The 26,944-nt window shown below is 43.8% G+C and overlaps 1 protein-coding gene across 2 annotated transcripts in view; it reads right to left on the reverse strand.

The window, feature by feature from the left end:
* Positions 1 to 26,944, reverse strand: part of LOC132887250 (ankyrin repeat and fibronectin type-III domain-containing protein 1) — a 280,949-nt gene that overhangs the window by 101,750 nt on the left and 152,255 nt on the right. For both annotated transcript variants that reach the window (XM_060922780.1, XM_060922779.1), the window contains exons 5-6: positions 7,201 to 7,241; positions 1,980 to 2,078 (exon numbers count right to left, since the gene is read on the reverse strand). In XM_060922780.1, the coding sequence (XP_060778763.1) occupies positions 1,980 to 2,078; positions 7,201 to 7,241 (140 nt within the window). The remainder of the gene's footprint in view (positions 1 to 1,979; positions 2,079 to 7,200; positions 7,242 to 26,944) is intronic.

The raw sequence follows: 26,944 nt of genomic DNA on the forward strand, positions 1-26,944 counted from the left end.
AACATTATATACCATAGATCATATTGGTGTGATATATAGAGGATATTACATGGTGGCGTGGAGATATGAAGTTTATCTTTGAGTGGTGAAAATATTTCACGAGTGAGTGAAGTGACAGAGTGATGTATTTTTCAACACGAGAAGGTAAACTTCATATCTTCGCACCACTGTGTGATTTTCTTTTTATTATATCAACACATTCACAAACAAAAAGTATCCAAATTTATCAAAACACTTCATTGATTTCCTCACGAGGGAGCATATTGGAAAATATTTCATGGTTGGAGTTCTCCATGTCCCAGATGTCAAGTCAAAATCCCTCTCACACCAGAATCTGGTCTTCCCTGGCATTCTCCTGTCCCAGTACTAACCAACTCTTTGAGGCGCATGGGTGCGGCGCCGATCTCTGTTTCGATAGCCCTCGGCATCTCGCCTATACAGCTTGGGTTACAGTGAGGGGCTAGTCCTCTGGTAACCATGAGAGTTTGACTTCCCCATTCACATCTGTACTGTAGTGTGCCTTGCCAGACGGTAGTAGGTACCATTTTTATGATGATCTCTGGTATGATCTGACGGGGAGTAGAACTCACGATCAAGAGGCGGACACGCTAACCACTAGGCCAACTCGCAGTCCCAGATGTAGCTTGTATGAAACATACAAGTGGTGTATTTCCCAGTAAAACACTCATGTCTATGTACACACACACACGCACACACACTATTACACAGCTCATTCGAATACTTGATTCTGATTGGTCAATTACGGAATTCTATGGTCTGTTATTTCTATCGAACAGACCTTTGCTATGTATAACAGACGGTTGCTATGGACCCCATCATTAGTGTATACAATAAATTAATTTTTAAATCAATACTCACTGTCAAATAATTGATTTCTTTAGTAAGTAGCCATGTGATAAGTGGGCTAATATACAGTGAGCAGGTCATTACTGTGAAATGAACCCCTTCAGGGTGATTCAATACCCCTCCACTTCACTTCACATCCTGCACAGAATGCAGTTCTCATCCCTGCGGTAGCACTGTTTACATTCAGCAGTACAGTGAGACAGCAAGAAACCTCGTTCACAACAGCACTGTCTTCTGTGTAGTGAACTGTGTGAGCTAAACCATTGTAGTTCTAATGTGGAAGCAGCCCAATGGGCTTAATTACTAAAATTAAGTATCATTTTAGGGGCTTGCACATTACCATGGTGTAATTGGTAATGTCCTAATCATTCCATTCAGCTACAATAATTTACTCTTCATTTCTTCATTTTCTTTATTAAAGTAAGCCTTTTTAATTAGGAACAGTTTTTATTTTTCACCCCAGTATGTTGTTGTTGTTGAGCTTTTGCCATTTCAATAGATTAGAATTTTGACAGAGAAATAGGGTAACAGATAGAGAGACAGAGAGAGAGAGGGAGGGAAGGAGACAGGGAGAGAGAGCGAGAGAGGGAGGGAGGGAGAGAGAGAGAGAGAGAGAGAAAGACAGAGAGAGAGAGAGAGAGAGAGAGAGAGAGAGAGAGAGGGAGAGAGAGATGGAAAGAATGTGTGAGAATCAGAGCTGGAGTCCCAGAGTCTGAAGAGCTGAAAAACCCTCATCTGATCTGGAACTGAACAAGCCAACATATAACACACACACACACACACACACACACACACACACACACACAAACATACACACTATGTGTACTCCAGAACTACTGGCAAAATGTTCAGAACATCAATCAGGCATTCTGTAATAATTACCAGTGATGTTTTTCTGGCAGAACAGAGAGAGAGAGAGAGAGAGAGAGAGAGAGCTCCTCCTTTACCACATTCAATAATAATAATCATCATCTTCATCATCATAATAAATGTTATTGGTGTTCTGGAAAATGGCCTGATCGCTGTTTCTCTTTGAAAAACAGAGAACTGTTTGTGTGTGTGTGTGTGTGTGTGTGTGTGTGTGTGTGTGTGTGTGTGTGTGTGTGTGTTACCAGTCAACGCTGAGAGAGCGCCTCCTGTAGAAACTCTTCTCCTGTTTCTTGTCTTTTACAGAGAGACGCTGAGTCAAACGCAGAATACCAGAGTCCACCCTGTCTCACACACAAACACACACAATATATATATATATATAGACAATAATATGTTGTGTATGGGGGAGGTAGCAGGGGAAGTAGCGAAGGGGCAAGTGAAAGGAATGGGGTAGTAAAGGGCAAACAGAAGGGGATGGGGTCATGGAGGGCAAACAGAAAATGGAAATTGGGGATGGGGTAGGTAGTGGAGAGGTAATAGAAAAGAGTACAGGTAGTGAAGGGCAAATAGAAGAGAATAGGGTTAGTGATGAGTAAATAGAAGGGGATGGGGTCGTGGAGGGGTAATAGAAAGGAATAGGGGCAGTAAAGGGCAAACAGAAGGGGATGGGGTAGTGGAGGGGTAATAGAAAGGAATGGGGTAGTGAAGAGCAAATAGGAGGGGATGGGGTCATGGAGGGCAAACAGAAGGGAATAGGATAGTGAAGGTGTAACAGAAAGAAATGAGATAGTGAAGGCCAAATACAAGGGGATCAGGGTCATGGAGGGCCGATAGAATGGGATAGGGGTAGTAAAAGAACAAGTGAAGCAGACAGAGGTAGTGGCAAGGCAATAGAAAGTTATGTGGTAATGGAGAATTAATAGGAGGGGATGGGGTAGAGGAGGGCTAATATAAGGGGTCTTCTTCATCCCATAGCCTGCAAAGGCACCACTGATGACAGTTTAACAGTCCGTCATTGGTGTGTCTAGGGCATTTAAATTTGGAGGAGCTCATCCCTCTCCAAGCTTGATCAATGGACAATTTAGAGAAGCCAGTTAACCTAACTGCATGTCTTTGGAATGTGAAGGAAACCCACACAGACACGAGGAGAACATGCAAACTCCACACAGGAAGACCCCTGTCAGCTGCGGGGCTCAAACCCAGAACCTTCTTGCTGTGAGGCAACAGTGCTAACCACTACACCACCATGGGATAAGGGTAGTGAAGGGCCAATAGAAGAGGATAAAGGTAGTGAAAGGGCAATAGACTGGAATAGGTATTGTAGAGAGCCAATCAAAGGGGTTATAGGTGGAGAAGAGGCAACAGAAGGGAACAGGTGGAGTGGAGGGCTAATAGACAGGGATAGGGATAGTGGAGGGGCAATAGAAGAGGATAATGGTAGTAAAGGGGAGATTGAAGGGGATGGGGGTGGTTACGGGGCAATAGAAGAGGATAAACAGGGTAGCACAGATGCAGTGTGAGAACTCAGTCTATCTGATTCCACCTGCAGCTGTTCCTAATGATATCAATCTGTTCAATACTGTCTGATGATGCAATATCATAAAATTCCTTACAGGGGGAAATACCAAGTGATGACATCACCATAGGGATTTCCTCCCAAACACACACACACAGAGTGCTTTGTGCTGAAAGTGCAGTTATTGCAGTGTGAGATGACTGATGTGACATAGCAAAGTGTAACCCTACACACACACACACACAAGTGCACCATGGAAAGCCATTTTGTCTGACTGGAATCTTGTGTTTTGAGAAATAGAATATATCTGTGTGTGTGTGTCACTAACAGAATGATGGATGGTGGTTTGTTTACCATAAATTAATGTGGCGTCAAGATACAGGATATAGAGAACACAGTACCATCAAATTTATACCACTCTGTGTGTGTGTGTGTGTGTGTGTGTGTGTGTGTGTGTGTGTGTGTGTGTGTGTTGCTAATGGTCCTCTTGCTGTAGCCAAACCACATCAAAGACACACCACAGAGGACACACACACACACACACCACTGAGTCAGGCACACACACACACATGCTTGCCATCAAGGCATCCCCTATACACACACACACACACACACACACACACACACACACACACACACACACTATACAACCAGTGAACGCATACACACATTGACCACAAAACCACAGTGAAACCAACATGCTTGTTAGAGCCATTACACTGTCTGTGAGAGTGTGTGGGAGAGAGAGAGAGAGAGAGAGAGAGAGAGAGAGAGAGAGAGAGAGAATGAGCCATGGATGAACAATGTAATCAAATACATGATTAAATATCACTTTGTCTCCCCCAGTAGGGCCACCTTTAATGAAGAGATCCTAATAGCCCCTATGAAAAAGGCTGTGTGCCCAGACTGACCACTGGAGCCATTGCTGGGGGTGGGGTCTGCAAGTGAGCGTCTGGTAACTAGGCCACCTATGTAACACAGTCAGACTCAGCTCATCTTGTGGACTCACCACTGGCAAGATGAAGCATGTGGGTCAAGTGCAATGCCAGTCATGCAGCAGGAATGTGAGAAACAGTCTCAGATGGACTCAACCCTTGAAAAGAATGTGGAATGTTACTGGCAGGAAAAGAACCTGAGTGTGTCAGAGGAAGTCTGGTTCCATCTCCGGCCTTGCCACCAAGAATGTTTCTAACCAGCAGAGTAACCTCAGCTACAGAGATGGACCCCAAAACACCAGAGATTTCAGGCACTGCCTCTTGAAAGTCCACTAAGAAGTCCTTCAAATTTCTCTGTCCATCACTCAACAATATCTCCAGTCAGTCTTGTCTTCCCCTCTTGAAATGCTGAAATGTTTGCTCGAACAACCTTGGGGATGTTCAAAAGTCTTTTTCCCTGGCTACTTTAAACATCTCCCATGTCCAAGCTTTCACACCTGTAACTGCTTTTGCTGTAGCACTTTTTTCATTCCTATACATTTCAAATGAATTTGAAGAGCCCTACGTGAGCATTACTCAGAAGGACTACTTTTCAACTTGGTGGCTTCATCACTTCCCTCAACACTGGTGTCTACCAGTATGTCTTCAGGTTTCCACCATGACCAGAACCTGACAGCCTTCTGATGACAGCTTCATGAAGATGGCACTATGATTGATGATTTGATCATGATCCATTCAGGCTCAGTGTACCCAAGCTCACATATACACAAGGGAATTCCTTTCAGAGATACAAGTTGCATTTGTCTCTCACTGAAGATTCTTCCTGATGTTTCTGAGCAAACTTGCTCTCCTGGGTTTGCCAGGTTAATGTTGCCATTTTGATTATGAAGGATGACAAAGAATAATGTGATAAAAATCAGGACCTCCAAGTCCAAGGCCATGGTTCTCTCCCAGTAAAGACTAGGATGCTCCCTTCAGGTAAGGGGAGAGACCTTGCCTCTAGTGGAGAAGTTTCAATAGCTTGGGTTCTTACTGTCAAATGATGGAAAAAAAAGAAAGTGTGAGATTGACAAAAAGATCAGGGTCAGTGGCAGCAGTGTTACAGCTGGGGTAGTGGTGTGTGGTGGTGAAACAGGAGCTCAGTGTTTGTCAGTTAATATATAGTATATATCCAAATTGAGAGGAGTCAGTTAAGGTGGTTTGGGCACCTTAAATGCAGATAGGCCATGAGGCCCGCACCAGAGAGACACAGCCATCCACAGCGGCGGCACAAACAACCCAGCCAAACCACCACGGAATGCCTGGCCTTGTGAGCTCTGATATACTATTCTCTCCTAGCAAAGCGCCTTGCACAGTAAGGTAAGAGAAATGATGTCATGCCCCCATCGTGTTGTCTCTCTGGACCTCCAGACCTGATGCCAAGTGGTGCACAAAAGTGCCACAGACCTGACAGGTATGGAAGTTGCCCCGTAGTGACAACTGACTTGCCGAGTGATGCCATCTGTTGGCCGTTTGAGTGGCTCTTCCCCATGCCATCTGGTAGTGTGCCATTGACCCTGTTGGGTTCATCTGCCACAAAGCACTGAAAAGCACCCTGCTGCCAGCGCCTTATTGGTGATGTACTATTTAACCCATAGCTGGAACCCAGGCAGGTGCTACCACTCCAGGTCAGAGCGGACCTGGGAGCAATGGTGATTAACGGGTAACGCCACTTTCCCCAATACTCAAGTCCTCCCAGACCTGAGACTCACCACCGGTTGCAGTTTAAAGTCATACCCAGGACTACACTGCAAAAAACTGAAAACTGAATTTGAGGAGAAAATTACTTAATACTAGTTTAATTATCTTGCTGCATGGACAGATATTTTTACTTGACAAGACATCTTAGAATAAGTTGGTTGCAATCTAGAATTAGGTTTAATAATCTCAGACTTGGTGTCTTCCATCCATCCATTATCCCTAACCGTTTATCCTGTGTAGGGTCATGAGCAAGCTGGAGCCTATCCCAACTGACTATGGGCAAGAGGCAGGGTACACCCTGGACAATTCACCAGGTCATCGCAGGGCTAGAATTGGTGTCTTGTATTCTTCTAATAGGAAATGCTAGATCAATTCAACTATTTTCAAGATATTTTCACTTGCTAAGATATCTTTTTTTTTGCAGTGTAAAGAATAGAATAGAATAGAATAGAATAGAATAGAATAGAATAGAATAGAATAGAATAGAATAACTTAGGAGAGAAGAGAATCTGGCTCCAGGTACAGCAGTGTCATACACGTCCCACTGGATGGGACATGAAAACCCACTGGAGAACTAATATCTCACGGTTGGCTGGGAACATCTGGGAATCCTCCAGGAGAAATAATCCATTGCTAGAGATAGAAAAGTCTGAACCAAACTCCAACCTTTTCATCTTGGTGCCATAATGATACACACCAGAAAAAAGTCAGAAGAAAAATGAATGAATGAAGGCAAATTATATATATCAGCTATATACAATGCTTAGATTTTAATTTCAACAAGTTTCAAGTTAACTGACTCTGAAAGACTTTTAAAGAGTGGAACCTGAATTACTGAGTTAATTACAGAAGTTTATGGCCATAACTTAAAGGTTAGAGAAGCAGCTTTGGGACCAAAAGGTTGCAGGTTTGACTCCCTGGATCAGCAGGAATGGCTGAAGTTCCTTTGAGCAAGCCACCGAACCCCCAACTGCTCCCCAGGCTGCTCTGGGTGTGTTGTATGTCACTCAGGATAAGAGTGTCTGATAAATGCCTGTAATGTAATTTTCCTTCATTTTTTTTTTTTACAATTTTTAACATTGTCACACACATCACATATGTTTAATCCATTTTGTATCTTGATTTTTTTTTTTACTTTTCAGCTCATGGCCAATACTGTAGAGATACTTCTGTAGGACAGCTACTAAATATGATCATTAGAAGAAAAAGAAGAAGAGGAACTGACAAAGAAAAATGACAACACAAAGAAAGAGAGAAATGCACAGAGCTCACCTTCTTTGTCTCGCTTCCTTTCTGTCAGCAGAACCAAGACTCTGCAAAATAAAAAGCAAGTTTTGCTTGAACAAATCAGAATCTGTCAGTTGAAAACTGAAAGTGCTGTTTTGGATCAAATTTTCAGCTGATTTTTTTGAATTGCACCTTTAATAAATCTAGTTAATTAATGTTAGTGAAAGTATACAAAGTATATGTCTAATATTCATGTAAGTCAAACTTATACAGTACATTATAGGTTTTATTTCACATTAATGATCTCAGTACATTTTTCAAGTGAAAAAAATGAGTCGGGACAAGAGCCCAATCCAACACTAACATGGTATGGGGACAAGGACATGCCCACATGCCATAAGACTGTTGAACCGAATTAATCCCCCCACCATCATCTAGGCAATATACTTTATATTCAGGCAATACACTTTATATTGTATATAGGACCTTATACACAGTTTTCTTTTATATATATTTTTTTTTCAGGTAATATACTTGCTGCTTTTTCGTTCTGCACTACACTGAGCCAAAGCAACGAAATCTCATTCTGATGTGTATTGTTTCATGCAAATCTGAATGACAATAAAGAAAGTCTAAGTTTAAGGACAGAACTTTCAGGGTGTCACTGAACATCACAGAGTTCAAAACACCTGTGGAACTGCCATTCATTCCAGATCAATATGTGCCTATTTTTTTTTTGGGGGGGGGGGGGGGGACCTGGAAAATTGCTGTTTTGCCGTGCTTTTGATTAAAAACTTGGAGCAGAATAGCTTCGATGCAAAATGCATGAAGTTTGGGAGATCTGGTATTGCAAATGCTGTCATGTATAAACACAATAAAATACAAATTATTAACAGTTAATGCACATCTGAATGGTTGACGCGCTGCTCAGTTACTGTGGTGAGTAACATTTTCAAATCCAGCTGCAAACCATTCACATGAGAGAAAGGTTTAGAGAGAGAGAGAGAGAGAGAGAGAGTGACATTTAGAGCTGTGTGGGAGGGTTTAAAGGGTTTTTAAGTGCAGTATTTCATCAGGTAACTCAACAGCAGGAGATAAGAACACTCCTGCAGACTCAATGCCCTTTACCTGTGTGTGTGTGTGTGTGTGTGTGTGTGTGTGTGTGTGTGTGTGTGTGTGTGTGTGTGTTCCATTGATTGAACACCATAATCTGTTCAATTTCACACATCTATACAGTTTATCAACAAAACTTAAGCTAAACTTTTTCTATACACAAACCATGACATTAATTGCAGCATCACATTAATATTAATGTTTCACTGCATGAATCACTGCATCTATCACATGACTCATATATTCATTTCCTCACTTAGACTAATCAATCACTGTCAGGGAGTAAACTTCTAAATGTGTAATAGGCAGCTGACAGGCTCATTCGTCATCATTCATCCAAGCAGCAGAAAGAGGAAACATCACACCACTTACACTTTTCACCATTGCTGCACTAATCACGGTTTAAATTAACTCAACTTGACACAACCTCTCTGACTTTCTGTTCATCTCCTTTTAGTAAAGTTCAAATATCATATGTCTGGATTTTCTCTCCAATATACGTTTTATTTTTATATTTTAAACACATTATTAATTGCTATTTAGTGTAAATTTATTAATTTTGTATAAAATATAAATATATTTGCAGGATGTTAAATAAGAGCTGCAGCACAATGTCGCACCATGTTTCATATAATAAATAACTGAAATAAGAAAAATAAAGTTATGCAGTATACAGTAAATCTTATAAAATGTAGAAAATGAATTTTTCATGTGTGTTAAATGTTTCCATCCCAAAATATTTACATTTTATTAACATTTCTACTAACTGCATCAAGGTACGCATACATTGATCTGATTACAGGTTATTATTACACACACAGAGTTGGTACATACCAGTACAGTTAGGCTCCTCTGCTGTTTTTTCCACTGCGTCTCCCTCATTCTACCTGCTTTGCTCCTCAATACACCTGTTATACCTCCATCTCTCTCTCTCTCTCTCTCTCTCTCTCTCTGTTAGTGACTGTGTGTGTGTGTTGCGTTTAATTGCAGTTGCTACGGTGATAAGCTTCTCTAACCTTACTGTGGACCCAGTGGGGGAAGCAATGAACAATACAGAGACAGAAACATGGTGAATAGAACAGAATATAGTGGCACAATATGCGTGATGCATGTGTGTGTGTGTGTGTGTGTGTGTGTGTGTGTGTGTGTGTGTAGTTTTCAGAAGAAAGCAACTAAAATATTACCCATAAATCCAAGCAAAGGAGCCATATCCAATCATCTTAATAGAGCTGGAAGACATTCTGTCATCAAAAACTGTGATTTCATCACGCGCGCGTGTGTGTGTGTACACACACCACTGTGTAATTTCAAATATTCATTGCATGTGGTAGAACAGTCTCTGTGTGTTGGTGTCTGTGTTTGTGTTTGATATGTGCTATGTGTGTGTGTGTCTGTGTGTTGGCATGGTGATAGCATGATATTCCATACTGAAGTTATTTGGTTATTATTAAACCCTGCCATGAGTCATTACACACACACACACGTAACACTTTATATCACTGTCACGCTTTACACTGAGGATCCCTGTACCATCTATACATTGAGGATCCCTGTAACACTTTACATTAAGGATCCCTCGAACACTTCACATTGAGGATACCTGTAACGTTTACACTGAGGATCCCTGTCACACTTTACATTGAGGATCCCTGTACACTGAAAAAAAAGATATCTTAGCAAGTGAAAATATCCTGAAAATAGTTGAAACGATCTACAGTGGTGCTTGAAAGTTTGTGAACCCTTTAGAATTTTCTATATTTCTGCATAAAAATGACCTAAAACATCATCAGATTTTCACACAAGTCCTAAAAGTAGATAAAGAGAACCCAGTTAAACAAATGAGACAAAAATATTATACTTGGTCATTTATTTATTGAGGAAAATGATCCAATATTACATATCTGTGAGTGGCAAAAGTATGTGACCTTTTGCTTTCAGTATCTGGTGTGACCCCCTTGTGCCGCAATAACTGCAACTAAACGTTTGCGGTAACTGTTGATCAGTCCTGCACACCGGCTTGGAGGGATTTTAGCCCATTCCTCCGTACAGAACAGCTTCAACTCTGGGATGTTGGTGGGTTTCCTCACATGAACTGCTCGCTTCAGGTCCTTCCACAACATTTCGATTGGATTAAGGTCAGGACTTTGACTTGGCCATTCCAAAACATTAACTTTATTCTTCTTTAACCATTCTTTGGTAGAACGACTTGTGTGCTTAGGGTCGTTGTCTTGCTGCATGACCCACTTTCTCTTGAGATTCAGTTCATGGACAGATGTCCTGACATTTTCCTTTAGAATTCGCTGGTATAATTCAGAATTCATTGTTCCATCAATGATGGCAAGCCGTCCTGGCCCAGATGCAGCAAAACAGGCCCAAACCATGATACTACCACCACCATGTTTCACAGATGGGATAAGGTTCTTATGCTGGAATGCAGGGTTTTCCTTTCTCCAAACATAACGCTTCTCATTTCAACCAAAATGTTCTATTTTGGTCTCATCCTTCACAAAACATTTTTCCAATAGCTGTCTGGCTTGTCCACATGATCTTTAGCAAACTGCAGACGAGCAGCAATGTTCTTTTTGGAGAGCAGTGGCTTTCTCCTTGCAACCCTGCCATGCACACCATTGTTGTTCAGTGTTCTCCTGATGGTGGACTCATGAACATTAATATTAACCAACGTGAGAGAGGCCTTCAGTTGCTTAGAAGTTACCCTGGGGTCCTTTGTGACCTCGCCGACTATTACACGCCTTGCTCTTGGAGTGATCTTTGTTAGTTGACCACTCCTGGGGAGGGTAACAATGGTCTTAAATTTCCTGCATTTGTACACAATCTGTCTGACTGTGGATGGGTGGAGTCCAAACTCTTTAGAGATTGTTTTGTAACCTTTTCCAGCCTGATGAGCATCAACAATGCTGTTTCTGAGGTCCTCAGAAATCTCCTTTGTTCGTACTATTATACACTTCCACAAACATGTGTTGTGAAGATCAGACTTTGATAGATCCCTGTTCTTTAAATAAAACAGAGTGCCCACTCACACCTGATTGTCATCCCATCGATTGAAATCACCTGACTCTAATTTCACCTTCAAATTAACTATTAATCCTAGAGGTTCACATACTTTTGCCACTCACAGATATGTAATATTGGATCATTTTCCTCAATAAATAAATGACCAAGTATAATATTTTTGTCTTATTTGTTTAACTGGGTTCTCTTTACCTATTTTTAGGACTTGTGTGACAATCTGATGATGTTTTAGGTCATATTTATGCAGAAATATAGAAAATTCTAAAGGGTTCACAAACTTTCAAGCACCACTGTAGCTTTTCCTGTTAGAAGAATACCAGACACCAATTCTGAGATTATTAAACCTAGTTCTAGACTGCAACCAACTGATTCTAAGATGTCTTCTCATCTCATCTCATTATCTGTAGCCGCTTTATCCTTCTACAGGGTCGCAGGCAAGCTGGATCCTATCCCAGCTGACTATGGGCGAAAGGCGGGATACACCCTGGACAAGTCGCCAGGTCATCACAGGGCTTCTAAGATGTCTTATCAAGTAAAAATATCTGTCCATGCAGCAAAATAATTCCACTAGTATTAAATAATTTTCTCCTTAAATTCAGTTTTCAATTTTTTGCAGTGTAGCACTTTACATTCAGGATCCCTGAAACACTTTACATTGAGGATACCTGTAAGGTTTACACTGAGGATCCCTGTCCCACTTTACATTGAGGATCCCTTGAACTTTTTACACTGAGGATCCGTCACTTACTTACTTACTGCTGCAGTGGGCCGTGCCCACATAGTGCCAACACAAAGGATCGCCATTGCTTCCTGTCCTGTGCTGCCCCCACTGCCTCCTCAAATGAGATACCCGACTCCTGTAAGTCTCTTGAGACTGCATTGCTCCATCGCATGCATTGCCTGCCTGGACAATGCCGTCCTGATGGTAACCAATGGAGCAAGCGGCGCGGTAAGCGTGTTTGAGGCATGCATACGACATGGCCGAGCCATGATAGCCGTTTCTGTCGCAGGATATTAATTAGGGGAGCCTGACCAGATCTTTCAAAGATCTCTGCGTTTGAGGTGTGGTCTCTCCAAGACACACCAAGAATTCTGCGAAGGCATCTAGTATGAAAAGCTGCTAAGCGTTTCTCTTCTTGTAGGGTGGTATTCCAAGCTTCAGCGCCATATAGTAAGGTTGAGATCACTACGGCTTTATATATTGCCATTGTTGTTTGCAGCCGGATGGATTTATGATGCATAATAGGGAGAAGTTTACTGAACACATTCACTGCCTTTCCAATGCAGTTGTTAAGTTCAGGAGTGAGATCACCATTATGCGTTTGTGACAGAGGGCTCTGTCTGGCTCCTCTTCAAGTCTGTTTTCCCTATCCCAGTTAGTTACTACAGCAGGGGTGCACACCTGACTTTAGTAGCAACACACACCACACGCAAATACAATTAAACTCGCGTCTTTTTCCCTACCACGGTAAAATCATAACTCATTAAAATAAACATATACTTACTTGTTTGAGATGTCTAGGTAATGTTGGTTGTGTCTTGTGTTTGGTTTGTTTTTTTCTGTCTTGTTCGTCTTTTCTGTGGGGTTTTAGTCTGGTTGGCATTTGTTTGGGGAGGGTTTGAATGGCTTGCACGCCGCCATGACAGGCCAACCCGAGTAGCAATAACAGAGGGCTAATTCAGTAGCGTCAGGACTGCGCAATGCAGCATGGGTACGGGCAAAACCAAGTTTTGAGGGGTGTTTTGCAAACTAATAAAATAATAATGTTTGTGGGGAATAAACTGTTGTAAAATGGATACTTATGCAGGGTATTGTTGAAAAGCTATTTGATGGCTGTGTTATTTATGTCTAAAAATGTTTACTTGTGGTAATTTATTTTTAAAACTGTGTAATGGTATGACCTGGGGGAGGGGCTGAGAGTATAAAATGTTCACCCTGATTATTCTGTGGGAGAGAGAGTGAAGGAGAAGCAACAGAGTACTAGCTCAGGTAACTAATGGTAATGCAGATTGTTGCTGTACGTAGTTGTTGGAGGTAAACTGAACTAAATTGTTTTGGAATATTCTTGTGTTTGATTTGTTACATTAAGAAAGTTTTTTTTTTTCTTTAGTGTTATTTTTTTTTTTAGTACATTTTGCTAATTCTCACCTTTGCACTCTTGGATTATTTGGGAGCACTTTGTAAAATAAACACCTTGCACTAAAGTGCTGCTGTGGCGGAGCCAGTTTATTTATGAGTGGACCTACACCTGAGCTGTGCTACTCTGTGACATATGGTGTCAGAAGTGGGATTGGCCAGCCACAGAAAGTGCATCTGAAAGACCCAAAATGGTGGATGAGAAGGGCGATGAGTGGGCGGATGCCTCTGAGGAGCAGTTGGAGCAGACGCAACCAGATGTACAGCCAAAGATGACGGCTAGCACACCAGCAGACTAGCATGCCAAGGCCCGAGCACGGTTCCACACAGAAGCAGTGGCTACAGCGACAGCACCTGAGACAGACAGGGCTATGGGAGAAGTAGCAGGCCTGCTGAGGGATTTCCTGACCACCCAGCAGCGATGTGAGGAGCGCATCTTGGCAGAATTCCGTGGCCTAGCTACACACTTCATCCAAGGGCAAGCAGGAGGACAACAGCCACACCACACAGCCCCGGCAGCATCAACAACTGCGTCTGAGAGTCCACGGATGGGCCTCCCCACACCAACCCCCTGTCGACGTCCAGCGGCCCGAGAGACATCGGCAGATGCTTTTGATGAGCTATGGCAAGTTCCTGCTCTTCAATTCACCCAGGGTCCTGCTTCTCAACCATCCTGGCTGGAGAGGGTTGTGCGTAAAGAGCCCAAGATGCCTGTTTATCAGCAAGGGGAAGACATTGAAGATTACCTACTGTGGTTTGAGCGCATGGCCAGAACCTGGGCTTGGCCAGAGCGAGACTGGGCGTGTCGCCTGGTGCCACTATTGACTGGGAAGGCGCTTGCTGCATACACAGCCATGGATGAGGAGCGTTCCAACACATACAAGTACCTGCGAGAGGCCCTGCTGGAGAAGTTTGATATTGCACCAGAGACGTATCATCAGCGCTTCAGAGCGTCCACGACACCACCTGGAGAGACCCCTACTGAGACCTATAACCGCCTGAAGGGCCTCTATCGTCGTTGGATACGACCTGAGCAGCATTCCAAGGAGGACATCGCAGAGATGATTATTCTGGAACAGCTGATCCAAGTCCTACCGTACGACATCAGAACCTGGGTCAAAGAGCATGAGCCAAAGGATGGGCAAGTGGCTGCAAAACTTGCCATGCAGTACTTGAACGCGCATCAGAGGGGTAATCAGCGACCTCAAGCACCACTATGATCTCAAGCAACACCACCACCTCAAACACGACCTCAAGCATCTACGCGGGACAGAAGAGGTACCGCGGGTGGGGCTGTAAGATGGGACAATGTGCAGAAGAGATTTCAGGAGATAGTCTGTTTTTACTGTCAGCAACCAGGTCATAAAGCTGTTGTATGTCCTATGAGAAAGCCAAAGCTGAATGGATTCTGTTATGTACCAAGGGAGGGGGACTGTCTTTGTGGGGATGCTGATGGTGATGAATTGAAATATGAACTTTTGTTGAATGGTCAAGCTGTGCAAGCACTGCTTGATACTGGAAGCTCTGTGACTCTTATTAACAAATGTGTTGTTCCTGCTGATAATCTGAACTATGAAAATGGCTGTGCAATGTGTACATGGTGATAAGAAAGAATACCCGACAATGGAGGTCACGGTAACTGTAAATGCACAAATGTTTTTGATTAATGCTGGAGTGGTGGAGGGTTTACCAACTGACATGGTGTTAGGCAGGGACTTACCAGTGTTGTCTGATCTCGTGACTGCCCCTAAAGGTGAAACTTCAGATGTGTATCTGTCTTGTCCAGTGTTTACGAGATCCCAAACTTGGGGAAGACTGGAGCCCCTACCAGACTTGTGTGGTAGTCTGTGCCAGGGCGGGTCCAAAGCCCCCAGAAAGACGCATAGACAACGGCGTCTAGAGAAGCATCTGGGTACACCGGTGGTCAAACCAGAAGTAGGTGGGCTTGAAGCTGAGGGGTTATGGGAGGTACCAGAGAACATTGGGGCCTTGCAAACTGCAGATGTGTCTTTGAAACCTTTATATGACAAAGTAAATGGGAAAGAGGGTGATCACAAGGGGGTAGATGGGGAAAAAGTGTTGGTGGAAAATGGTATTTTGTACACTGAGGAGGATAATGTCAAACGCCTAGTCATATCAACAACATGTTGACCGTTAGTGCTTCACCTCGCACACACACTTCCCTGGGCAGGTCATTTAGCTTTACAAAAAACCTACCTTAGGTTAGGTGCACGGTTCTACTGGCCCTCTATGTATGCCGACGTGCGTGCATATTGTGCATCCTGTCCTGTGTGTCAGAAAACAGATGCTGTGAGGAGAACTGACAGAGTCCCTCTGCATCCACTACCCGTGATTGCCACCTCCTTCCAATGGATCGCTATGGATATAGTGGGACCACTTGAGAAGAGCAGCTCTGGGTACAGGTTCATCCTTATCATATGCGATTGCGCGACTCACTATCCAGAGGCCTTCCCACTTCGATCAATCACCACGCTGAAGGTCGTTAGTGCCCTGGTCCAGCTGTTCTCCCGGGTCGGATTCCCGAAGGAAATCCTTACCGACCAGGGGACAAACTTCACATCGAGACTGATGCAGCAGCTCCACCGGCTGTTAGGACTGGGAACTGTCTTGGCCTCTAGAGGCCGCTGTTATGTTTTTATCTTGTCATGTTTGTTTTGGCCTCTAGAGGCCGCCACTGCTTCTGTGTTTTGTGTTTGTTTTTGACAGCCATGTGCTTTTGTTTTTCATGTGCCTTGTGCCCCGCCTAGTCCTCATTATCATCACCTGTGTTCAATTTATTTTGTGTATTTATACTCCCTCAGTTTGGCCTCTAGTCACGGAGTCTTTGTGCTGCTTATGGCTAGTAACCTCTGTTCCGTGTGCCTTGCTTATGCCCTTGTGTTTTTTGGTATTTTGCTTTCTTTTGGACTACGTACCTTACATTCTGGATCTTCTGAGCGTTTGCATTTTTGCCTTTTCTTTTCTGACTTTTGGCTTTTGATTTGACTGAACTTTTGGATTTTTTATTTTTTCCCATTTATCTTCTGAGTGTTTGGATTATACTTTTTTGCCTTGGACTTTTTGAACATTGTAAATAAACTGTTTTTTCTATTCTACTTTCGCCTCACTCCTCTGCACTTGAGTCATTCCCCTGGTGGCCTAGTGGGGGTTTGATGGATTACTACACCATCGACCCAGGTTCGAGTCCCAGCAAAACCCTAACACCGGCAACTGGGTATCAAAGCCCTCCGGACCAGTCCCTACCATCCACAGACGGACGGGCTCGTGGAGAGATTCAACCACACCTTCAAGAACATGCTGAGGAAGTTTGTCTCAGATACCGGCAAAGATTGGGATCGATGGCTACCCTTCCTCCTGTTTGCATACAGAGAGGTGCCTCAGGCATCCACAGGGTTCTCCCCATTTGAGTTGGTGTATGACTGGCAGATTCAGGGCCCATTGGACCTGCTGAAGAGAGCCTGGGGGAAATCACCTGACGCTTCATCAGAAGTAGGAATTGTACAGTACGTGCTGCGAATGAGGGATCGCCTGGACCAGTACAGAGAAAAGGCTACAGAGAATCTGAGAAAGGCACAGAAGGCCCAAAAGCTCTGGTATGACCAGTATGCCAGACACCGTGAGTACAAGCCGGGTCAGAAGGTTCTGTTGCTGCTTCCCACCAGTACCAGCAAGCTCCTTGCAAAATGGCAAGGCCCTTATGTCATCACCAAGAGAATGGGTCCAGTTACCTATGAGGTACATCATCCTGAGAAGGGCAAGACTAAACAGGTGTACCATGTAAACTTGATGAAGGAGTGGAAGGAGATGAAGACAGATGAAATAAAAGCAGAGACAGAGGTGGACAGAAAGGAGGTGAAGGAGGTGACGGCAGAGGTGGACAGAACGGAAGCCAAGGTGATGATGGTGCGGAGGGTGGAGGCAGATAGAGAGGATGAAGATGATGTGCAGACTTGGCAGCAACAGAGAGAGGCAGAATCAACCCTTGATCATTTGAAGAATGACCTACAGAGGGATCTGCTGAAGGTCTTTGACCTCTTCCCAGCCTTGTTCCAGCCTAGACCGGGCCGCACTGGAGTGTTGGAGCACAGAATACATTTAAAAGACCATACTCCAATTCGGCAAAGGCCTTACAGGGTGCCGGAGACCCTGGTGTCTGGACTGAGGGAAGAAATTCAAACCATGCAGGAGCTGGGGGTCATTGAGCTGTCAACAAGCGAATGGAGCAGTCCAATCGTAGTTGTCCCAAAACGGGATGGGTCCCTGAGGATATGCATGGAGTTTAGGAAACTCAACGCAGTGTCACAGTTCGATGCCTATCCAATGCCCCGAATAGATGACCTGCTAGAAAAGACTGGTCATGCCAGGTACATCACAATGCTAGAAATCTGCAAAGGTTACTGGCAGGTGCCACTGGAGGAGAAGTCCAGGGAGTATACAGCGTTCAGAACAGCTGTAGGGCTCTTCCAGTTACCGTAATGCCCTTCGGGCTGCATGGAGCCCCAGCAACTTTCCAACGACTTATGGACAGAGTCCTACAGGGGTGTGACAACTGCTGTGCTGCCTATTTGGACAACATGGTCATCTTTAGCCAGACCTGGGCAGAACATTGCCATCACTTGCGGAGGGTTCTCCACCATATCCAAGAGGCAGGACTGACCCTGAATGTCCAGAAGTGCGATTGGGCCAAGGCTGAAACCAAGTACCTGGGATACCTTGTTGGCAATGGGGAGGTTCAGCCACAAGTGGACAAGGTGGAGGCCATTAAGAACAGTTCACGTCCTCGCACCAGAAAACAAGTCAGGTCTGTCCTGGGTCTTGTTGGGTGGTATCGGTGTTTCATACCCAATTTTTCCACCATCGCCACACCCCTAACTGACCTTACAAGCAAAGCTGCCAAAAATCCAGTTGAGTGGATGGAAGTGTGTGAGAGAGCGTTCGCTACCCTGAAGACATGTCTGTGTTCCTCTCCTGTTCTGCAAAGTGCCGACTTCACTCAGCGATTTCTTGTGCAGGTTGATGCCTCATCTGTGGGGATTGGGGCAGTCCTAGAACAAGGGAAGCCAGGAGAAGAAAGACCAGTCCTCTATCTCAGCCGGAAGATGCTGCCCAGGGAACAAAGGTACTCCACCATTGAAAAAGAATGCCTTGCGATTAAATGGGCACTGGATAGCCTTCATTATTATCTGCTAGGAAGAGAGTTTGATCTGGATACTGACCATCGGACCTTGACGTGGATACAGACCATGAAGGACCATAATGCCAGAGTGACAAGATGGTATCTGCCGTTACAGCCCTATAGATTCCAGATCCGTCATAAAGTGGGAAAACAAAATCTGATGGCTGACTACCTGTCCAGATTGCTGATGCTCTGCAATCTAGTAGAAGGGGGAGGTAATGTGACAGAGGGCTCTGTCTAGCTCCTCTTCAAGTCTGTAAGTCTGTTTTCCCTAACCCAGTTAGTTACTACAGCAGGGGTGCACACCTGACTTTAGTAGCAACACACACCACACGCAAATACAATTAAACTCGCGTCTTTTTCCCTACCGCGGTAAAATCATAACTCATTAAAATAAACATATACTTACTTGTTTGAGCTGTCTAGGTAATGTTGGTTGTGTCTTGTGTTTGGTTTGTTTTTTCTGTCTTGTTTGTCTTTTCCGTGGGGTTTTAGTCTGGTTGGCGTTTGTTTGGGGAGGGTTTGAATGGCTTGCGCGCCGCCATGACAGGCCAACCCGAGCAGCAATAACAGAGGGCTAATTCAGTAGCGTCAGGACTGCGCAATGCAGCATGGGTACAGGCAAAACCAAGTTTTGAGGGGTGTTTTGCAAACTAATAAAATAATGTTTGTGGGGAATAAACTGTTGTAAAATGGATACTTATGCAGGGTATTGTTGAAAAGCTATTTGATGGCTGTGTTATTTATGTCTAAATGTTTACTTGTGGTAATTTATTTTTAAAACTGTGTAATGGTATGACCTGGGGGAAGGGCTGAGAGTATAAAATGTTCACCCTGATCATTCTGTGGGAGAGAGAGTGAAGGAGAAGCAACAGAGTACTAGCTCAGGTAACTAATGGTAATGTAGATTGTGGCTGTAGTTGTTGGAGGTAAACTGAACTAAATTGTTTTGGAATATTCTTGTGTTTGATTTGTTACATTAAGAAAGTTTTTTTTTTTCTTTAGTGTTAGGTGGTTTTTTTTAGTACATTTTGCTGATTCTCACCTTTGCACTGTTGTATTATTTGGGAGCACTTTGTAAAACAAACACCTTGCACTAAAGTGCTGCTGTGGCGGAGCCAGTTTATTTATGAGTGGACCTACACCTGAGCTGTGCTACTCTGTGACAGCGTTATTGTAATTCCCAGGTAAATTAATTTCTCCACGTTCTCCAATGTGTCCTGGTTGGTCATTGTAATGGTAAGCTGGCACTTTTCCTTCAAGACTGCCATAACTTTAGACTTGGCAGAGTTAACAGTGAGCCCTACTTTGCTTCCCTTTTCTTCCACTTGTGAGGTGGCATACTGTAACCTTTGTTCTGTTTCGTCAATCAAGGCTATGTCGTCTGCAAAATCAAGGTCGGATAGTCTTTGTTGCTGATATCAGGAACTTCTTCGCCGTTCAAGTACAATTCCAGTGTCATTCTTGTCCAGGGCATGCTTCAACACCCAATTGATCAATATGCTAAACAACAGTGGGGACCATATGCAGCCTTGCCTGACACCTGGTGTAACAGCAAACCACTTCGTTGTTTCTCCATCCACCTTCACACAACATTCCGATCCGTCATAGGTGCTCTTCATGATGTTGACCATCTTCTTAGTAGACCATATGCCTCAAGTATTTTCCAAAGGGATTCTCTATGTACGCTGTCGAATGCAGCTTTAAAGTCAATGAAGTTGATCTTCAAAGGGAGTTGGAATTCAAGGCATTTTTCTACAAGCTGACGGAAAGAAAGCATTGATCAGCACAGGACCTGCCCTTCCTGAATCCACTCTGATTTTTTCTGAGGCGCTTGTCAGCGGCATCACGAATACGCAGAACCAAGGTGCGGAATACTTTTCCAGCGATGCTAAGGAGGGTAATACCACGGTTGTTGCTGCAGATCATAAGATCTCCTTTCTTTGGAAGTTTAATTATGACTCCCTTTTTCCAATCTTCTGGTACTCTTTCAATTGTCCACACTTCCGTGCATATTCGTAAAAGCCAATCTACCATTTTTTCTCCTCCAGCTTTTAGCATTTCTCCAGTGATCTCGTCATATCCAGCTGCCTTGTTGTTTTTCAGACACTTAACAGATTGATCAACTTCCTCCCTATTAGGGGTACTCAGATCAATGTCCAGTTCATTCCACTCAGCAGAGATGTCCTCTCGCACATTTCCAGGTGTTTGAGTGTTGAGGAGTTCACTGAAGTGCTCAACCCATCATCTCAGTTATCCCTCCTCGTTGTCTATGATATTGCCGTCCTTATCTTTGACTAATCGTGTACTCCTTGTCGTTTTACCAGCAAGCATCTTAACTTTTTGGAATACCTCTCTCTGGTTGTTTGGACTTGCTGCAGTGTTGAGCTCCTTTGTTTGTTCATCTATCCAAGGCATCCAGTCTTTCTCGGCACTGTTCTAAACTTTCTTATCAAATTCTCTATATTTGCTCTGGCTTTCTTCTGTGCAATCATGAACTCTGGCCTTCTTTGCGCTTCTCTGTTCTTCAATAAGTTCACGCGTTTCCCCACTTATCCATCTTTATACTCCCCTGCCTGTTGTCCGACTGTTTCCTCTGCTGATTTGTAAACCGTTTCTCTAAGCCTGTCACATTCATAGTCTATGTCTGGAAACCTGTCATGCTTTACATTGAGGATCCCAGGAAAACTTTACACTGAGGATCCCTGTCACACTTTACATTGAGGATCCTTGTCACACTTTACATTAAGGATCCTTGGAACGCTTTACACTGAGGATCCCTATCATGCTTTACATTAAGGATCCTTGTCAAACTTTACATTGAGGATCCCTGTTACACTTTACATTAAGGATCCCTGTCACACATTACATTGAGAATCCCTGTCACACTTTACATTGAGGATCCCTGTCACAATTTACATTGAGGATCCCTGTCACACTTTACCCTGAGGATCCCTGTCACACTTTACATGATGGATCCCTGTCACACTTTACATTAAGGATCCCTGTCACACTTTACATGATGGATCCCTGTCACACTTTACATTGAGGATCCCTGTCACACATTACATGATGGATCCCTGTCACACTTTACACTGAGGATCCCTGTCACAATTTACATTGAGGATCCCTGTCACACTTTACAGTAAGGATCCCTATCACAGCTTTTATTGAGGATCCCTGTCACAATTTACACTGAGGATCCCTGGCACACTTTACATGATGGATCCCTGTCACACTTTACATTGAGGATCCCTGTCACACTTTACATGATGGATCCCTGTCACAATTTACATTGAGGATCCCTGTCACACTTTACATGAATGATCCCTGTCACACTTTACACTGAGGATCCCTGTCACACTTTACATTGACGATCCCTGTCACACTTTCCATTGAGGATCCCTGTCATGCTTTACATTGAGGAACCCTGGAACGCTTTACACGGAGGATCCTTGTCATGCTTGACATTGAGGATCCCTGTCAAAGTTTACAGTGAGGATCCCTGTCACACTTTACATTGAGGATCCCTGTCACACTTTACAGTAAGGATCCCTATTACAGCTTTTATTGAGGATCCCTGTCACACTTTACATTGAGGATCCCTGTCACACTTTACATTAAGGACCACTGTTACACTTTACATTAAGGATCTGTGTCACACTTTATATTAAGGATCCCTGTCACACTTTACATTGAGGATCCCTGTCACACTTTACAGTAAGGATCCCTATCACAGCTTTTATTGAGGATCCCTGTAACACTTTACATTGAGGATCCCTATCACACTTTACATTAAGGATCCCTGTCACACTTTACAGTAAGGATCCCTATCACAACTTTTGAGGATCCCTGTCACACTTTATATTAAGGATCCTTGTCACACTTTACATTGAGGATTCCTATCACACTTTACATTAAGGATCCCTGTCACACTTTACATTAAGGATCCCTGTCACAGTTTGCATTAAGGATCCCTGTTAGACTTTATATTAAGGATCCCCATCACACTTTACATTGAGGATCCTTGTCACACTTTCCATGAAGAATCCCTGTCACACTTTACATTGAGGAACCCTGTCACACTTTACATTGAGGATCCCTGTCACACTTTACATTGAGGATCCCTGTCACACTTTACATTGAGGATCCCTGTCACACTTTACATTAAGGATCCATGTCACACTTTACATTGACATGGGTGCAAGTATAAAATTTTCAAAAACCTGAAAAGTCTGACAAGGTCAGGCATGCATGGCGCAGCCATGCAGGGGGGGTTACAAAGGGAGGTGAGCCCCCCTTAGGGCTCGAAAAAAAATTAAATTACAAGTTAAAATGGTTGTCTCTCATGCAATCTCATGCAAACATTTATAATATTAATAGTTATATGATTTGCATATTCACATCAAATGTTTACTACATTTCATCAATTCATCGGAAATAACAATATTTCAAGTACAAGGCTTGATATTTCAAAACATCTAGCAACTACTAATTTAAATGGTGAAACAACCATTTTTAATATGCTTTTGCTGTGATACCTTTTTTACAATATATAGGTCGAACAACATGCTACGTGCATGAAACATATCACATGTATAACACCGTGAAACAACGGGCTAGTCAGGACCGCTCGTCAGTGAGCGGTGTATAAATTGAATGAGGTTTGTGGCGAAGACGAGATGAAAAGATTTGTCTCATGCAGAGACTGTACCGCGGTAACCCGGTAATACGCTGAGAGTAGAGCCAATGATTTTCAGTTTCAAAATCTGTCTTTTTCCGTTTCAGTCAATGAAAAATTCCATTTCAATTCCATTTCACAATTTCAGTTCAAAATTGTTCTGTTTGGCTCCAATTTAGTAATTCTGCCTGGCATAATTTTACTTGGGTTTTAAAGTATTGCATCTCTAGACACAAATGGTCCTTTGCATGATGAAGTCATTCATGAAAAAAATATAATAAAACAATTACACTGACAGTAAGCTGATAAATTGCATTAATAAAAAAAATTAAAGTGGGATCACAGATTGAGACAACTCAAAATATTTCACTTGACATACTGATAACAGATAAATCAAGAAACTAGGATCACCATTAACTAAAAACCCATCTCATATATAATATATGCAATATAATAGCATATATAATATCTCAATATAATATTGAGAGTACTGATAAATTAATAGGGATGAATTAATATTCAGTAATACTTATGGAGCCTGTAATGACAATACTCATAACTGACTGTTTAAAAATATTACTCTATATCCATCTTTTTTAGTCGACCACAAACTCATGAAACAATGTTTTCTAACAGAACACAGAACACAATCTCAAACAGACGTGAATAGTTTAACTTTGATTGTAAAGACAGTCCTGAATATTCCTTGCAGATCAATCATTGCGAGCTCTCAGAGTACCGAGAAACGCTGCTCGATATCGCCATTATGATACAGCATCATAAGTTGTTAGTGTTGGTCTCCGTGAGACTGAATCTTCTGTCATTTAGAAGATGTTTATACATTGAAAAGGAGTGGCCAACATCCACACTCGCCACTGGCAACCATATGGCGTCTTTGGCCACCAGAGCATTCGTTTCTTTTAAGCGGTTGCCATTCTGGTTGCGATGCGGGGTGCGAATCTGTAAACAAGCAGCTCATTGGCTGGCTAAGTATGCCACAAGCCAATCACAATCACCGACAAAGCTGCCTTGACCGGGAAGGCATGTCTGCTTGGGCGTTAGCGGCAGTTACACAGAAGCCTTCTGCGGCAGTTACACTTTGACACGCGAGCAATGTTTCACGATAAAAATTCCATAATTTCCGTCCGTTTTCTGCGATACGGAAAATCATTGGCCCTATGAGAGTGAGACAGTGAGAGGGCCACCCCTATACCCCCCCCCCCCCAAAAAAAAAAAAAACTTAACAGATTTACACGATTTGGAAAAATTACTTTTTCAGAACCGAAAAAAACGGAGCTTTCAGCACATGCCGGAAAACTTGCACCCATGGATTGAGGATCCCTGTCACACTTTACATTGAGGATCCCTGTCACACTTTACATTAAGGATCCATGTCACACTTTACATTGAGGATCCCTGTCACACTTTACATTAAGGATCCATGTCAGACTATACATTGAGGATCCCTGTCACACGTTACATTAAGGATCCATGTCAGACTTTACATTGAGGATCCCTGTCACACTTTACATTAAGGATCCATGTCAGACTTTACATTGAGCAGCCCTGTCAGGCTTTACATTGAGGATCCCTGTCAGACTTTACATTGAGGATCCCTGTCACACTTTACAGTAAGGATCCCTGTCAGACTTTATATTGAGGATCCTCGTCTCGTCATCTTCTGCTTATCCAGGGCCGGGTCGCGGAGGCAGCAGTCTGAGCATAGAAGCCCAAACTTCCCTTTCCCCAGACACCTTGGCCAGCTCCTCGGGAAGAACACCGAGGCTTTCCCAGGCCAGCCGAGAGACATAGTCACTCCAGTGTGTCCTGGGTCTTCCCCGGGGCCTCCTCCCGGGGGGACATGCCTGGAACACCTCCCCAGGGAGGCGTCCAGGAGGCATCCGAAAGAGATGCCCGAGCCACCTCAGCTGATTCCTCTTGATGTGAAGGAGCAGCGGCTCTACTCCAAGCTCCTCCCGAGTGACTGTGCTTCTCACCCTATCTCTAAGGGAGCGCCCAGCCACCCTGCGAAGGAAACTCATTTCGGCCGCTTGTATCCGTGATCTTGTTCTTTCGGTCATTACCCAAAGCTCATGACCATAGGTGAGAGTCGGAACGTAGATTGACCGGTAAATCGAGAGCTTCGCCTTTTGGTTCAGCTCCTTCTTCACCACGATGGACTGGTAAAGCGACCGCATCACTGCGGAGGCCGCACTGATCCGCCTGTCAATCTCATGCTTTAGCCTTCCCTCACTCGTGAACAAGATCCCAAGATACTTAAACTCCTCCACTTGAGGCAGGACTTCTCCACCAACCTGGAGAGGGCAAGCCACCCTTTTCCGGTCGATAACCATGGCCTCGGACTTGGAGGTGTTGATTCTCATCCCAGCCGCTTCACACTCAACTGCAAACCGCCCCAGTGCATGCTGAAGGTCCTGGTTTGAAGAAGCCAACAGGACAACATCATCTGCGAAAAGCAGAGATGAAATCCTGTGGCTCCCAAACAGGATTCCTTCCGGCCCCTTGCTGCACCTAGAAATTCTGTCCATAAAGATTATGAACAGAAGCGGTGACAAAGGGCAGCCCTGCCAGAGTCCAACATGCACTGGGAACAAGTCTGACTTACTGCCGGCAATGCGAACCAGACTCCTGCTCCATTTGTACAGGGACCAGACAGCCCTTAGCAAAGAGCCCCAAACCCCATACTCCTGAAGCACCCCCCACAGAATACCATGAGGGACACGGTCGAATGCCTTCTCCAAATGCACAAAGCACATGTGGACTGGTTGGGCAAACTCCCATGAACCCTCGAGCACCCTATGAAGGGTATAGAGCTGGTCCAGTGTTCCGCGACCAGGACGAAAACCACATTGTTCCTCCTGGATCTGAGGTTCGACTATTGGCCAAATTCTCCTTTCCAGTACCCTGGAGTAAACCTTCCCTGGGAGGCTGAGAAGTGTGATTCCCCTATAACTGGAGCACACTCTCCGGTCCCCTTTCTTAAAAAGAGACAGGAACATGACCATCTTTCCTGCTGACAAAGGGAGATGCACAGTGTTGCTAAACACAGCAGACTACCACTCCAGGATGACCAGTCTCCTCAGCGACACTACCACCTATGAAACCTTGAGGCGGGACCCCACAAGTTGCTACAAAAAGAAAGTTGTTAGCTGCCTGCAACAACTAGAAAAGGACCAAGCCATCAACCGATCTCTGCACCACAGATTGTTCCCTGGGGAAGCTGTTCATCTCATATATGGAATCCCCAAGATTCACAAGGAAGGAGCTCCACTCAGACCTATCATCAGCAGTATAAACTCTGTTACTTACAACATTGCCAAACACCTAGCCACCATCCTGGCTCCTCTTGTTGGGAATACGCCACATCACGTCAAAGACTCCCAAGATTTTGCTACTAAAGTTGCGGACCTCAAACTAGACTCAGATGAAACCATGGTTTCTTACGACGTCACTTCTCTGTTCACCTGCATTCCCACCACAGAAGCAGTTGTATCTGTTAGAAAACAACTCCTTCGAGACAGCACCTTACTGGACAGAACAAACCTCACCACAGACCAGATTTGCACCCTGCTTGACCTCTGCCTGACTACCACTTATTTCCAGTTTAATG

This window comes from Neoarius graeffei, chromosome 5 (genome assembly GCF_027579695.1).
Source record: "Neoarius graeffei isolate fNeoGra1 chromosome 5, fNeoGra1.pri, whole genome shotgun sequence".
Lineage (NCBI taxonomy): Eukaryota > Metazoa > Chordata > Actinopteri > Siluriformes > Ariidae > Neoarius > Neoarius graeffei.